This window comes from Podarcis melisellensis, assembly GCF_964234715.1.
Source record: "Podarcis melisellensis genome assembly, chromosome: 1".
NCBI lineage: Eukaryota > Metazoa > Chordata > Lepidosauria > Squamata > Lacertidae > Podarcis > Podarcis melisellensis.
Genome location: NC_138528.1, coordinates 104,883,671 through 104,898,236, shown reverse-complemented (window position 1 = coordinate 104,898,236; position 14,566 = coordinate 104,883,671). Strand labels below are relative to the sequence as shown.

The 14,566-nt window shown below is 41.9% G+C and overlaps 1 protein-coding gene across 1 annotated transcript; it reads right to left on the bottom strand.

Annotated features, from left to right (window-relative positions):
* Nucleotides 1-2,570: 2,570 nt before the first annotated feature.
* Nucleotides 2,571-14,333, bottom strand: DAPL1 (death associated protein like 1). Its single transcript, XM_081930104.1, has 4 exons — nt 14,007-14,333; nt 9,837-9,924; nt 7,245-7,305; nt 2,571-2,838 (listed from the first exon to the last, which is right to left on the bottom strand). The coding sequence occupies exons 1-4, from the start codon at nt 14,065-14,067 to the stop codon at nt 2,725-2,727; spliced, it is 324 nt and encodes a 107-aa protein (XP_081786230.1). The 5' UTR covers nt 14,068-14,333; the 3' UTR covers nt 2,571-2,724.
* Nucleotides 14,334-14,566: the final 233 nt, after the last annotated feature.

The following is a 14,566-nucleotide window of genomic DNA, read 5'->3' as shown; positions in this document are numbered from 1 at the left end:
GGCTTCAATAGCCTGATTAATCTGTGGTTAGATTACTGCAATGCATGGGGCTGCCTTTGAACACTTTGAAAACTGCAGTTGCTGGGAGAATTCTGCAGCTGGAGCGATAACTATCACGTAACACCACTTAGAGCCCAGTTTCCAATATATTCCTGTGTCATACTATGCTGTTGCAGAGAAGCCCATGGGGCAAAGCAGTTAAGCAACTTGCTTCTACAGAAGCTAGAGATGGACTGAGGTTTTGTCAGCATGTCTCCAGTCCACTGCTCCTATGTTCCATCCCCTTTTTAACTTGCACAATTCTTAAAATGATCAATTCCCTGGCCAGCCAATGGGCATGTTTTCTGAGCTCCCTGGCCTCCTGCCGGATTCTTTTGAGACAAGGGAAGGTGCCCATGAGACTACTGGCCTCATCTCTATTGGCCCTGATAATCAGCAAGTAAACACCCTGGAGTTTTCACAGCTAATTCATGCTTCTGTCTTCCTTGTACTACCCATCCCCAACACCACCAATATATCTTTGTTTGTTAGTAACTGTCAGTTCAGACACCATTGGAATATTTATGAAGTTAGATTCTCCACCCAATTCTTCCCACTGACTCATTACAGCAAATGTCATTTTGTTGCCCAGTCATCCATTTTGGAGAGAACCTTCTAGAATTCTTTGCAATCTGCTTGGAGGAACAGACTTCTTACTTACTTCTACTGTAACTGCTCATTTTCTGCTTCTTATTTCACCAGACAGCAATCCGTACCAGGATCCGTCTTCTTATCCAGCAACTGTTAAGTTTAATTCTTTTGTGAGGGACTTTTGCCGAAAGCTTTTCAGAAGCTAAGTACTTAAAGTCACACCTGTTGACGTTCCCCTAGAACTCCAGAAGGTTGGGAAGATGAGACCTTTCCTTGTAGAAATCACTATATCCCCAGCAAGGCCTGTTATTTCATATGGTTGCTAATTCTGTATTTAAAAATAGCATTTTAAGCTAACTAGACTGTAAATTTCAGGATACTTTATTCCCCCTTTTTTAAAAATACCATTATGTTGGCACTTTCCGAGCCTATGGTATGCAGTCTGCAGGCTAATTTTAGGGGCAAGTCACACTTCGCTGTTTGAAGATCAGTAATTTTATGAATAACTCTTGAAGGATGCCATTCAGCTTTGGTAATTTAAGTTTTAAACCAAATTTACAATTGTCATGTACATGGTAGGACACAATACATGACAAACCAGGCCCCTTGTAGTAAGTTGTATAGGGCTCCTGCTTTTCCTATAATATACTTCCCTTGTTTAAGAATCACCAGTTGTGTCAGGATCAGGAAAACATAATGGTCCAGACATGCTTATGCAACAGTTTAAACACCAATAAAGGGAAAAGGGAAAACCAGCTTTTTCTTAAGCCTAAACGTATCTATTTGTTTTGTCACCTCTGTTTCAGGTTTGTTGAAGACAGAAGAGCGCTTTTATCAACTTGCACAGATCAGGTCAGCTGCAGGCTGCTAGTAAATTAAGTAGCAGGTAGCACTGAAAGCAGAACAACAAACCAAGTCTAGAAACTAAGGAGTTAAGTAGATAAGTAAATGCTCTTTATTGCATGCGAGTATTAAATTTACAGACAAGCGACAGTGATGGATGTGTCACACAGAACCCCAAGATTCACACCAAACTCTGTTTCTATAGCTTGGAGGTTCTGCAATGGTTATGTCAATTAATTGTTCCTCACAAGACAGCTCCCATACAAGGCACTATGTAGCTGTTACTGGGAATAAATTCAGCTCCTAAAGTCTGTAAAAAACAAGTCATTGGCTTTATATAGGAAACAAGAGTTACCTTGCAAGCACTTAACGTTGAACAGAACAGAATTCTTAATGGTCTCTCTTCTATTTTCTAACACTGCTGAAATACTAGAAAACAAAAAACATAGCGTCATCCCAGATGGATAAGTATTTATCCATCACTGACAGCAAACTGCATTCTAGTTGGCTAATGCAATAGCATTACATCTTCAACTCAAAAAATGTAGCATTACATCTTCAACTCAAGAAAAGTTTAAACACAAACCAGAAAAAAAAGAAATACAAAATTGACTTAACCATATATTAATAAGCCAGTGCTTCTTCACTGCTATCCAACCACAGGTTGTCCTCACAAATCTGGTATTAAGATGTGTTTTCAGAGGCAGGTAGGGTGGTTTTTCAAAACAGGACTGAACCCTAGCATCATTTTCTATGGGTAAAAATGACCCACTTTATCTGGGTGCTCATTAATTTATTGTACCAGCAAAGATCTGCTTCATCAGAAATTCTAGTCAGTTGACCTACAGAAGTTAGGAAGACTTAGCAATCCTACTTTTTTCCAATGTGTCCACATTCCCAGGTATGAAAGAGGTGTGAAAGCATAAAGAGGCAATAACATGACTACCTTGTCAATGTTATGGCTAGAGAAAAACTCCTTGTCTGTTCAAAGCAGTAACTGCTGGATGGTTTGGGAATGTTAAAACAAGGGTATTGTGGCCAATCAGAAGCTATGCAAAAAACGCAAAGAAAAGTCAAACAAAATTTCAAGACATGGGTGGGATGAAAAACTGAACATACACAGTTTTTATTGCAAGAGAAATACAAAGTAGATATTGCTGGAGCCATTTGGTCCATTTACTGCATCCTTAGCTAAGTGCTGTTATGTTAAGAGCAAGTCTGTCAAATATATGAATATTTTACTCTACATCTTTAACATTTCCGAGGCTGTTGAATAATGCACAGTCTTTTGGGCAGTATAATCTTCTCCAGAGTGGGCCGCGGCTTTTGATGTTGTGAGACTCTGGCTGGAAATTTATGCCTGAGCTGTAAGATTGAAGAAAAGGGAAAGGTTAAGAATATGAACGAAAGAATACCTGACTACAAACCATCAGCATTAAAATTCAACCGGGCAGAAGTGGCTTATTAGTTCTGCACAAACACCCCCGCTTTTTTTTTTTTTAACGTCTTACAACATTAATAAAACACAACCATTTCAGCAGAAACCTTGCAATTTAAACATCAGAATGATAAAAGAAATAAAGACCCATTAAGAGAAAACACGGGGGGTGATGGTGGGAAGAATTATGAAGCTAACAGATTGAAAAACAGAATTTTGATACCGAACAAAAAACACACACTAAACAAACAAAGAAACTTCCCACACATGAAGAACATTTAGTTCCTTTAAATAACATATGGTATGGAAGCAGCAGATGATGAGGGGAACAGACATGTGATGGTCTTTGCCTACCCTCCCCCCTCTCTCCTGGTTTTCCCCTTTCAGTGCCTGATACAAAGGCACATAAACACTACCTCCCATCCTAGACCTAGCGCCAAGGTCAACCATAGCAAAGGAAGCCTGGGAGATGGCTGCTAGCCCAAGGATGCATTCACACAGCAGTTTATTCTGTTTCCCCACCTGACTTCCTGAAAACTATACAATCCATTAATCTGATTCCAGAAAAAAAATCTGTTTGAAGTGACAAAATTTGGGGTGGTATACCAGTATGCAGTTCTTCCCTGCCATTTTCATGGGGGAACAGAAGCACGCATGTGCAGAAAGTGTGGGGGAGTATCATGATGTCCAATGACATTCATTGTTGGGTCACACCATGCCCTCTGGTGTGAATGAAATTCAACGTGATGCACCATTATATCAGTCAAAAAGCCGCATTTCTATAAGACAATAAGTCAGAGGCGCCAAATTGTGCTACAGATGGGAGGGGCCCCTGCAGCATCACGACACACGTGTATGACATCACATGCACGACAATGCGATGGAGCTGGGGCCTCTTTCCACGGCAGCAGGAGGAGCCAGCCACAGAAGCTGTGCTATGCTCGGCTCTGCACTCAGCCTCCTCCACTCCCTGTTCTCTTGGAACACTGGAGGGACCTGCCCCCCAAAAAAAAATTATTGGGGGGGCCAGTAATAGCTTGGCCCCCATGATATGGTGCCCCTGCAATAAGTACTGCAGTGTGAAAGGAAAATTAGAAATTGGGACAGAGCCACTAGAATTATAATCAGGAAAACTAACACAATGTTCACCACATCTAAAAGCACTCTCAATGTTTTCTAATCCTTATACTATGCTCTGGCTACACTGCCAACTAAGTGGCATCCAACTCCGAAACCAAAAGCAAGTGGCGTTAGCTCCTGCTATCACACTCCTAAGGAGAGACACTTGTTTGTTGTGTGTGCCTAGCAAAGCCCACCATAATAACACTGGCAAAGGTGCCCCCCACCTTGCTTTTGACTTGCGACCGACTAGTCAAGGTTCAGCTTCCTTAAAAGCCCTTTATTTTCTGGCTAGGCAAAAGTGTTAGGGTAAACAAACAAACAATAATAATAATAGCAAGGAAGAAGATACCCGACAACTCATTTCAGATTGCCCTCCAAGATCAAATGATTCAACTTCTTAAGGGAAATAATCACATTTCCCCAGGAAAGGCAGTGCTATTTTTCTAGAAAAAGAGGTGTCAGAACTTACCATGAATGCCTCCCTTGTTCTCTTATAATGGCAATGGCACCTACTTGCGAGGTGCCGGAACTGAGTTCCAGCAAGTTCCGGCGGGGGGGGGAGCCCTGAGCAAAGCTATTGCTCTCTGAGCACTTAGAAAAGTGTGATATGACCAGAAAAAATTGCTAAGTGAAGGTGACTAGATCCTGTGCAAATAATATGTAGCAACTGTGCAGCATTTGTTGAACTGCAATACTGCTGCCTAGAAATGTTCTAGTCATTTCAAGTCTGGTGAGCGGAGTAAGGCAGTAGAGCAAGCTGTGCCACTTCAAACTGCAGGTGGGAAAACAACGATTTTAAAAGTCACCAAGAAAGAAAGAAAGAAAGAAAGAAAGAAAGAAAGAAAGAAAGAAAGAAAGAAAGAAAGAAAGAAAGAAAGAAAGAAAGAAAGAAAGGACTACACAGCAGATAGAGAGATTCACTACAAACTCTCTTCCTTCTTCTGAAAGGATGCTTTAAAACCAGCACATCCTTCCTGAAACATATGCAAATGATAGATTTATGTGGTACACTGATCACTAGAGCATGTGCCACTGACCAACCCCATAGCAAAAAGACTTACTGCCAAAATACCAGCCTTCAAGCTGTACTGAACTTTCTCATTTGTCAAAAAATGTCAAAAAGAAATTGTCAAAAACACACAAGGAACTTAGCTAGATGAAAAATGTATTTGCTGTTTGAAGCAAAACAAACAAACAAAACCCCAAACCCAATTTAACCCTTCTATTTATGTATGCTACTACTGCAGCCCGTGTTCTGTTAGTCCCAAAATGGAAAACGAGTGAGATCCCAACTGAAGAATGACAACTTAACTCAAATCGCAGACTTAACATATAGAATAAGAGAACAAGAACATATATTTAAAGAAGATTGGAAAATGTTTGTTGAATGAATATATGGGAGATAATTGTGTGCAGCTGAAAATGCTGGCAGCATAAAGATAAATTCAACAGTGTAAACAAGTTTTGATGGATGCAATAATGGAATACTGAATTGTATAGTTTTTGTAAAATATGCAGGGATTTATGATATGTAAAATGAAGCATGGAAAGAGAAGGAGGGAAGTCACTGATATCTTAAAAAGGTAAAGGGACCCCTGACCATTAGGTCCAGTCGTGACTGACTCTGGGGTTGCAGCGCTCATCTCGCTTTATTGGCCGAGGGAGCCAGCGTACAACTTCCAGGCTTCCAGGTCATGTGGCCAGCATGACTAAGCTGCTTCTGGCAAACCTGAGCAGCGCACGGAAACGCTGTTTACCTTCCCACCGGAGCAGTACCTATTTATCTACTTGCACTTTGATGTGCTTTCGAACTGCTAGGTTGGCAGGAGCAGGGACCGAGCAACAGGAGCTCACCCCGTCGCAGGGATTCGAACTGCCGACCTTCTGATCAGCAAGTCCTAGGCTCTGTGGTTTAACCCACAGCGCCACCCACGTCCCACTGATATCTTAAGAATGTAAAATGAGTATTTTAAAAACAGAAAACTTAATAAAATTATATACAAATTAATCCTTCTTGCAATGTACTAAGGCTTCAAATGGCCATACACACAAGAAAAGATCAGTTTGTTCATATTTAGCAAGCAAACATGATGCAGTGGGTCCAAGTGCAGAGCGCAGTTTGAGTGGTGCCATAATTATTACCAGTCCTGTCTTCTCAGCAAGTTCTCTCCATCTGATGAGACCACATTTTGCTGTGTTTCAGACAAAAGAAGCCATGGGTAGAAGGGGCAATCCTTGATTCTCCCCCTCCCCCCATTCAGCACCCATTCAAGATCTAACAAGCAGCTTTGTGATGCTTTAAAACCCAACGTATTTATTGTGGCATAAGCTTTAATGGGACTAGAGTAGACTTCATCAGATACATGAAGAGTTACCCTCAGTTGGAATTGTGTGTGCATGTGCATAAACCCCCAAAAATGGTGAACAATTAGGCCCGAAATACAATTGGCCCAGTTTGCACATGATGATACATCAAACCATATCTAAGTGTGAACAAGCATACAGGTACTCACAAAAAGAGTCATGGTTACTCTGCTCCTCCTTTAGCCCTGCTGCTGACACACTCCCCAAAGCCTATCCATAGCCTGGAATAGTGCTATGTTCAAACCCAGACTCCTAGTTTGTCTTCCCTGGACAAACCATGAACCCAGGACTGGATACAATGCTGAGTCAAACCATGGCTTAGCTCTGGGAAGTTCAGCAGCAAGACTGAGGAAAGAAAAACGTTGCTGAAATTTTTACCACATACTTGCCTGTTCACATTCACCCATGGTTTAGCTTAGAAATACCATGGTTTGGTTACAAACGCACAAGTACAGTGTCCATTCACAGTAGCAGTAATTCACGAGTACAAATTCCTGGCTAGTGCATATTTGCAAATAATCACTGTACCTACCATGTATATGTTTAAGCTTCACAAAGAATTGTAAGAGAGTATACCTTCCCTTTCATGGCCATTTGGTCCCACTGCTTCCTCTATACCCATGTATTTTATATATCTGCCAATTAAGGACAACACTTCATGCATCTGGTGAAGTGGGCTCAAGTCCACAAAAAATCTGTCATGCTTTAAAGGGTCCCGAGGCTCATGGTTGATTTTGCAACAACAGATGAAGACTGCTACCTTTTTTTGAAGGTTTCTTTTTTTTAAATAATCATTGAGGTATAATTAATAATGAGAAATCTTGAAGGCAACTTTGCGTGTACTTACTTTATCCAGTGCATCTGAAAGCAGAATACTCATGCTTTGCATTTTTATGACATTGAGAGAGCTGTGGAGTAAGGAAAAGAAAGTTAACCAGGGCTTTAATCTTCCCAGAACCCTTCATGCTGTTTGTTAAATTCTCCCCCACCCAATCCTAACCTGCAGAGCACTTTGCTTTGCTTATATTAATTTAGCGACAACCTAGATGTTGCATTAAGCGCACGACTGGTCTTTGTGGGCTTGTATCCTGTTTACTAAATAGCAGCTGCAATGTCCACAATCCAGAAAGAGACTGAGGGTAAGGGAAATAATTTAAATCCCTTATTCCTGGTCTCAATCCAGATCCCCACCCCGCAACAGCTACTACATTGCAAACAAAAACCAAGCACACAAGAGCTAACCTGTTGCTAAATATATGACCCTCAGTCAAGTCATTGCTAATCTTGCATAGATCACAGTGTATTGACTTTGGATCAAATAGTGCCAGAAGGGCATGAGGAAAAGATAGGTAACATATTTAGGGCTCCTTTGGTTACAATCAAGGTCTAAATCAGAGGACTGATCAAGCTCTGAGATGAGTAGGTCAAGATACAAATACAGTTTTTCACCACAGGCAGGACGCAACCAAATCTATACTTCTACTGCAAGTATGTAAGAACCAAAAATCACACGTGCATTGTTCTTTCTTCCAAGTATTCTACATAATTTATATGTAATATTAACCGGTTCTTACTTATGTAGAGATGGAACAGACAAGTACAAGGTGCAGCTGATGTCTTGTACATGCAACTGTATTAGGGCTGAATGATTTCTGGGATGCTATTTATTTAAAGCATTTTTATCCTGCTTTTCACCCCACAGCAAGATACAAATGCCAGTGATGAGACAGTTCTGCCCTTAGTTAGGCCTTCAATTTAAAAGACATGACACAAAAGGAAAAGTAACTGAGAGTGAGGAAGGAAAAAAAGAAAACATAGGCACTGTCTCATAGTTAGGGAATTATTCTACGGACAAGCTAGAAATCAAAGGTTGCAAGAGGAGGAAGAAGCCTGAAGTTGCTGGTCTTTCTGCAAAGTTAATGGGAGAGGCTCTGCAGAACCATCTCTCTCTCTCTCTCTTTCCAACAGTCCAATGGAATGGCTGGGGTTGTTGTCCCAGGATAACAGATGGTGTAAACAGGCTCCTTTTGTGCTGTGAAGCCAGAAGATTAAGCTACAATTGAGCCCCTGACAGATTTCAGCAAGCACATCTTAAAATAGTTCCCCCCCCCCATTTAATAGCCACTTCCTAGTGGCAGCAGGTTGTTTTATAGGCTTTATGTGCACAGGAAGTGAACGTTATCAGCTCAGTTCCAGGAATAGTGTTTGCAAGGTGAAAGGAAGACCACAATGGGGCTTTTTTGTGCATGTGTGGTTTTACTATAAATAATAAACTTTTGCCCCAGACGAAAGTAAAAAGACGATTTTCCACACAATTGCATTACTGGCAACTTCTCAAGGCTGCCAAAGAATTTTACAAGCACCCATTTCCAACTTTCTATGCACCTCATTTTAGAGAAAAACAAAACTGTATGAATTTTGCCTCATGTATCATATAAGCTATCCCACCTTTGTCACAAAAGTCTGCAGGGCTAGTTATTTATTGTGCTATTATTTGAAAGAGGAAAATGCAAAACAAACCAAGAGACTATTTTGTATTGGTTCTGGAATTTTAGGCAACAGGCTTCATCCTGATGCTAAGGCTGCAATCCAAACTCCTTATTTACTGTGCAGAAGGGAGAGGAGATTGGATGTGGCCAAAGTTTCCCTCCACTCAGCCTAAAACAGCTCCGACAACCTCTGTCTGTGGAATGATGCCAGTGCCACTCCTCTGGAACAGAGCTTCCTGTCCGTCAAAATGGCTTGTGTGCACAAGTTTATCAGCTGTATTCCCACTGGTATGAGCCTAGAACATGCCCCCAAATGGGATGTTTGGGGAGCATGGAGGGTCTGAACTGGCCTGAGATCCATTAGATTCTAAGCTGCTCCCACCGTCATCACTTAATAGTATCAGACTTCATTGCTATTGGAGCTCCAAACTATTGTAACACAGAGCAGGGTTCTTGCTATCCCCTTCTGCCCCAGTCACCATGAAGAGCAGGGCTTCAGATACAGATACACAATTCTGCCATGCTTCACTACTGCCTGGTCAGGGTTAGGATTGCCCTGCTCTGCTGTTAGCCTCTAATGGCTGGGGAGCCACAAAGTCCTCCCAAGAATAAAAGCTGAACATGATTTACACTGTTAAATTTGGGGGGCGGGGGGTGTAAAACTTCCTGTGCATTATTTTTCAGCACTGAATATATATTTTTTTAATTTTTTTATCAGGTTTTCTTTGCTTTACCTTCATTGCTTGCTGCAACAGTATCGTTGTCAGTAATATTATTTATAATTCAAGTTGATATATCTCTTATATTTTTATGATATAGCTGTATATTCATTCATTTTTAAAAATAGATAATAAATAAATAAATGGACATCCTCTTTCCCACAAACCTGAACTTATTCACTACGTAGTCATTCTAATTAACACCGTGACAAGTCACCACCGCACACATACCTAGTCTTGTCTCTCGCTGGGATTTTGGTACTTTTTTCAACAGGTGCATTCTCCAGCTTCTTGGCAACTCTCATACCTCCAGCTTTGACTGTAGAGGAAAGCAGTGATAACATGTGTGACTGGCAGATAACCCCCAAGCAATTGGTCTGTTTCACATTATGCAAGACATATGTTGCCAAATACATATTTAGAATGGCGGGCAAGATACAGATTTAAATTCACAAGGCACTTAGTCCGGAGCACTTGCATTCCTCAGGGACACAGGAAGTAGCCTTGTACCAAGTTAGACCATTGGTCCATCTAGCTTGGTATAGTCCATCACTGACTGTCCAAGATCTTTCCCAGCCCAATCTGCCTATGTTACGGAGTGAAGCTTCTAAGCTACATGTACTAACCATGTGCTCTTCTTATCATTGAACTATTGCCCAGGTATACAGTGGGTCTTAAGCTACACTGTTAACATGATCACTTTGATTCCATGAACAGAACATTCATGAATTTGTTTGTACTGCTGCCAGGGTGGTGCAAGCTGAGATGTTTACATGCCATTCACAGCTATGATATTAAACCACTTTTACACCCATGCACAAACAGAAAGGTGTTTCTTTTTGTTTGTATCCCACACAGCTGCAGTATGGGTCAATAACATAGTCCCTTGAAAAGACGAATTAATTGCATGTGACTGCCTTCCCACCAGTAGGGAGGAATGTAGGTGGGGAAGACCCATAATACAACTGCTGTCCCAAACGTTTGTATTGTGGCTCCCATACATCTTAAGAATGGGCATGTTGCACTTATTTAGAAAACTTAACAGTCCTTGCCATCAAGCATGGGAAAGTTAAATCTATCCTTGAAAGGGTTTGGCTAACATTGCAAAATATGGAGAGAGAAGATTTATCTTTTAGTGTTTTTGCCTTCAGACTCAAAGTTTCTTTGCAACCATAGGTTAGATAAATCATATAAAATGTAGTAGTAACCTGGAGTCTTTGGTGTTCTAACAAAACCTTTTGTAGTCTAGATTTGGCCTCCAAGTAGCCATGATCTGAGCATACCCCACGACAAATAATGTTTGCATTTATCTATCACCAACAGTTCAGAATAAAGAGGTACTTCTTGTGCTGGTATAATGCATTTGACTGTCTGCATTCTCCCAAGTAATAATTATGCTCTGTTAACGTGCCTGTCAATTATAAAACCAATTAGCAGTAATTAAAGCTGAAGATGACCTGGCAACAATAATTTCAATGTTGAGCAACGTCAAACAAACTCATCTTTAAAAGAACTTAGATATTTCAGATATAATTGTTGAAATAAATTACTGTTTTCCCATGTCTTACAAGGCATTACATCTAAAAACTGCCAGATTAAGCAGAGACTTAAATTTAACTTTGGTTAAATGCCCTCACATGAAGGCATATTTGTAACCTTGTAGCTCTGCTGCCTCGACTTGTGTTTTTTGGGAACCAAATAAAGTCCTTTTCATTTGCCTTTTTTTTTTTTTAGGTGTCTTATCTGCACTTTTCAGTTTCAGTTTTAAATTTATGTAATATGTTTACATATTTTATTTGTGTGAGTCACCTCAAACATTTCTGTGGAGAGGCAGGGTATAAATTTATTAAGTAACGCAAATAGTACCTGGGCTGCTTCAGAAGAAAAAGTGGGAAATAAACTGAATTAACAATAAACAAAGAAACAAAATAGTCCTGGATATGAGCTTCAGGCACAAGAGTGGTTAGAAGAGGTGAAATGCAGTTTTCATTAGACATTCAGATATGGAAGACTTGGATTGATTAGAAAAAAATGCTGCAATTTTTACAAGCTTTGATCGATTCCTGGTGCAGCTAGGAAACTAATGCTTATTTTCATCGTCATAACAACCCTGCAAGATAGGTCAGGATGAAATTTAACTACTGGTTCAATCTTCATTCTTTGAGCGGGGTTTTTATTTTATTGTAATATGTTATATTAATGATTTTCTTCGGTTACAAAAGTACTGTATGTGCAATTGTCTCTTTTTGAGATTGCCTTGCACCTAATACAGTCTTCTTCACCACCACAATCTCACGCTCTTGTTTTCAATCACAGCCCTATTATTATTATTATTATTATTATTATTATTATTATTATTAATTTATTATTTATTGAACTGGGTGGTTTACAGAATAAAATCAAAATATAAAACCACAAACCACATAATAAAAATAAACAACAATCCATGAACCCCCCCCCAACCCCCACATTCTAAAAGCGCATAGGATGTCAATCAAATCAACCAAAGGTTTGGTTAAAACGGAACATTTTTGCCTGTCGCCTAAAGGTGTATAATGAAGGCACCAGGCGAACTTCCCTGGGGAGAGCATTCCACAGATGGGGAGCCACTGCAGAGAAGGCCCGTTCTTGTGTTGCCACCCTCCAGACCTCTCGAGGAGGTGCCACACGAAGGAGGGCCTCAGAAAAGGATCTCAGGGTCCTGGTAGATTCATGTGGAAAGAGGTGGTCCTTCAGGTATTGAAGACCTGAGCCATTTAAGGCTTTATAGGTCAAAACCAGCACTTTGAATTGGGCCTGGAAACTAACTGGTAGCCAGTGCAGTCAAACCAAGATTGGTGTAATATGCTCAAACTGTCTTGCTCCAGGAAGCAACCTGGCTCACCACTAATTGGTGGGAACCAAGAAAAGTAAAAACACTTAAGACTTTTTAACTGCTTTGATTCTTAGCTAGAGGAAACACTGGTTTTTACACACAGGGCAAAGTGATGACTGGACAGCCTCACTTTCATATTTGTATCTAGGACGTTTTTGTTAACCACCTTGATTTTCAAACACCTCATCAACAAGTCGCAATACCAATGCAGTGGTACCTCAGGTTAAGTACTTAATTTGCTCCGGAGGTCCGTTCTTAACATGAAACTGTTCTTAACCTGAAGCACAACTTTAGCTAATGGGGCCTCCTGCGGCTGCACCGCCGGAGCCCGATTTCTGTTCTTATCCTGAAGCAAAGTTCTTAACCTGAAGCACTATTTCTGGGTTAGTGGAGTGTGTAACCTGAAGCGTATGTAACCCGAGGTACCACTGTAACTAATCACTGTTACAGGGAAGCAACAAATTTCAGGAGTCACTGCTGTGTCCATTACAGTACTAACCAGGAATAACCAGTGCTATTTTTCTGGAAAGAGAGGTGCCAGAATTCACCATGAATACCAATGGCACCCACCTGAGAGCTGCCAGAACCCACTTGAGAGGTGCTGGAACTGAGTTCCGGCAAGTTCCCCCTGAAAAGCCCTAGGAATAACTACAGTACAAGTTTGTTAACTACAAACAACAGGCCAATAACTCTGAAGCCTGAAGGTTTCTACGTGTGTTAGAGAAGACGTCTGAAGTTTGAAGCAACTCTTTGAGGGGTAAACAAGCTCTGTTACAGCCGAGCTTCCAAATGAGAGCAGCTCTACAAATGCAGAACTGCCTGTACTGAGAGAACACCACGCGTGCACGGTCCACTGTTAAGGCTTGCTAGTTTAAGCGCTCTTTAAATGACACTCAGTGGGAGAGCCGCCTCTTTTTTCCGCAGATCGCGCTCTGGAGGCCGAGCTTTCCATGAAACTCGGCTCCGCCTAGGCGCATTTCGCGCCGCCTCCCATTCGGCGCAGAGGGGAGGGGACCTGCCGTAGTTTCTAACGACGCACTTAGCCTCGTGCGCAGTTCGGCCCGCGTACGCATCTGGGGAGGCGGCGAAGAAAGCTTTTACCACAGGCTGACATAACAACTACACTTCCAGGGCAGCGAGAGAAGCACACGCCCACCAAGGTGGGCGGAGAGAAGGAGCATTATTGCGCCACTGTTTACAACCTCGAGGCTCTCATCTTTTCTTCTCCGACATTTATTTTTTGGGGGGGGAATAAATTCCAGTTAGGCGACACACAAAAGATTAGGAGCCAGTAACACCCTGCCTCATTCCTAGCTATTGGTTCAAGAAAACTACGGTGGTTGTTGTTGAGGGAACAAACATCTCCAAAGAGGGCGGGATTTTGTGCTGAAGCGCACCGTCCTAGCCCTGCAAACCCGAATGCATTCACTAGCCCCCTCCTGAGTAAGCGTGGTTGCTATATGGCTCTCCAGCCACAGACTGGTCCCCACCAGCTCGCAGCTAAGCTTCCCGCCCTGCCTGCTTACCTGCAGGGGAGCGCCCCACTTTCAACGGGGAGGCCGGCGCGGGCATTTCAGGCTTGGTCATGATGGCTAAGCAAAACGCGCACTGCGAAACAAGCAGGCGATGCTACGGACTCCGAACTGCGTTCTGCTCACTCCGTCGACGGCTCCTCCTTTATGGGGAGGAGGCAGTGCGAATAAGAGGGGCGTTGCTGCCAGCGGTGGAAAGGGGCGGGGAAGGGGAGAGGGAGCTAGATAAACTTTTGCCAGCTTCGAGTCTAGCGGCTGGAAGAAAAAAACAACAACAAGAGAAAAAGGGGCTGGGGTTGCTCTGAGTTTGGCCTCGAAGGGCTCTAAGTCCACAGCCAAGTTGGTAGCGCGCAAGCTCTGAGAGACATAAAGGGGCGTGTGCGTCATGCATCTCCCCTCACAAAGGAAAAAGAGAGAAGCACAAACGTATCACGGCAGCTTAAGTGTCAGTGTAATGGAAATATTGGTGTTAGTTGTATTATTTGTGCTTGGCTGTGTCTCTCCAAGTTGCCCTTCCCTCCCTCCTGATTTCTGTTCAGAGTTGGAATGCCAGC

Coding starts and splice junctions, on each gene's coding strand:
- DAPL1 (XM_081930104.1), bottom strand. CDS start 14,067: ATGACCAAGCCTGAAATGCCCGCGCCGGCCTCCCCGTTGAAAGTGGGG. Junction 9,925..14,006: donor AGTGGGGCGCTCCCCTGCAG/GTAAGCAGGCAG, acceptor TTTCCTCTACAG/TCAAAGCTGGAGGTATGAGA. Junction 2,839..7,244: donor TTTCAGATGCACTGGATAAA/GTAAGTACACGC, acceptor TCAATCTTACAG/CTCAGGCATAAATTTCCAGC.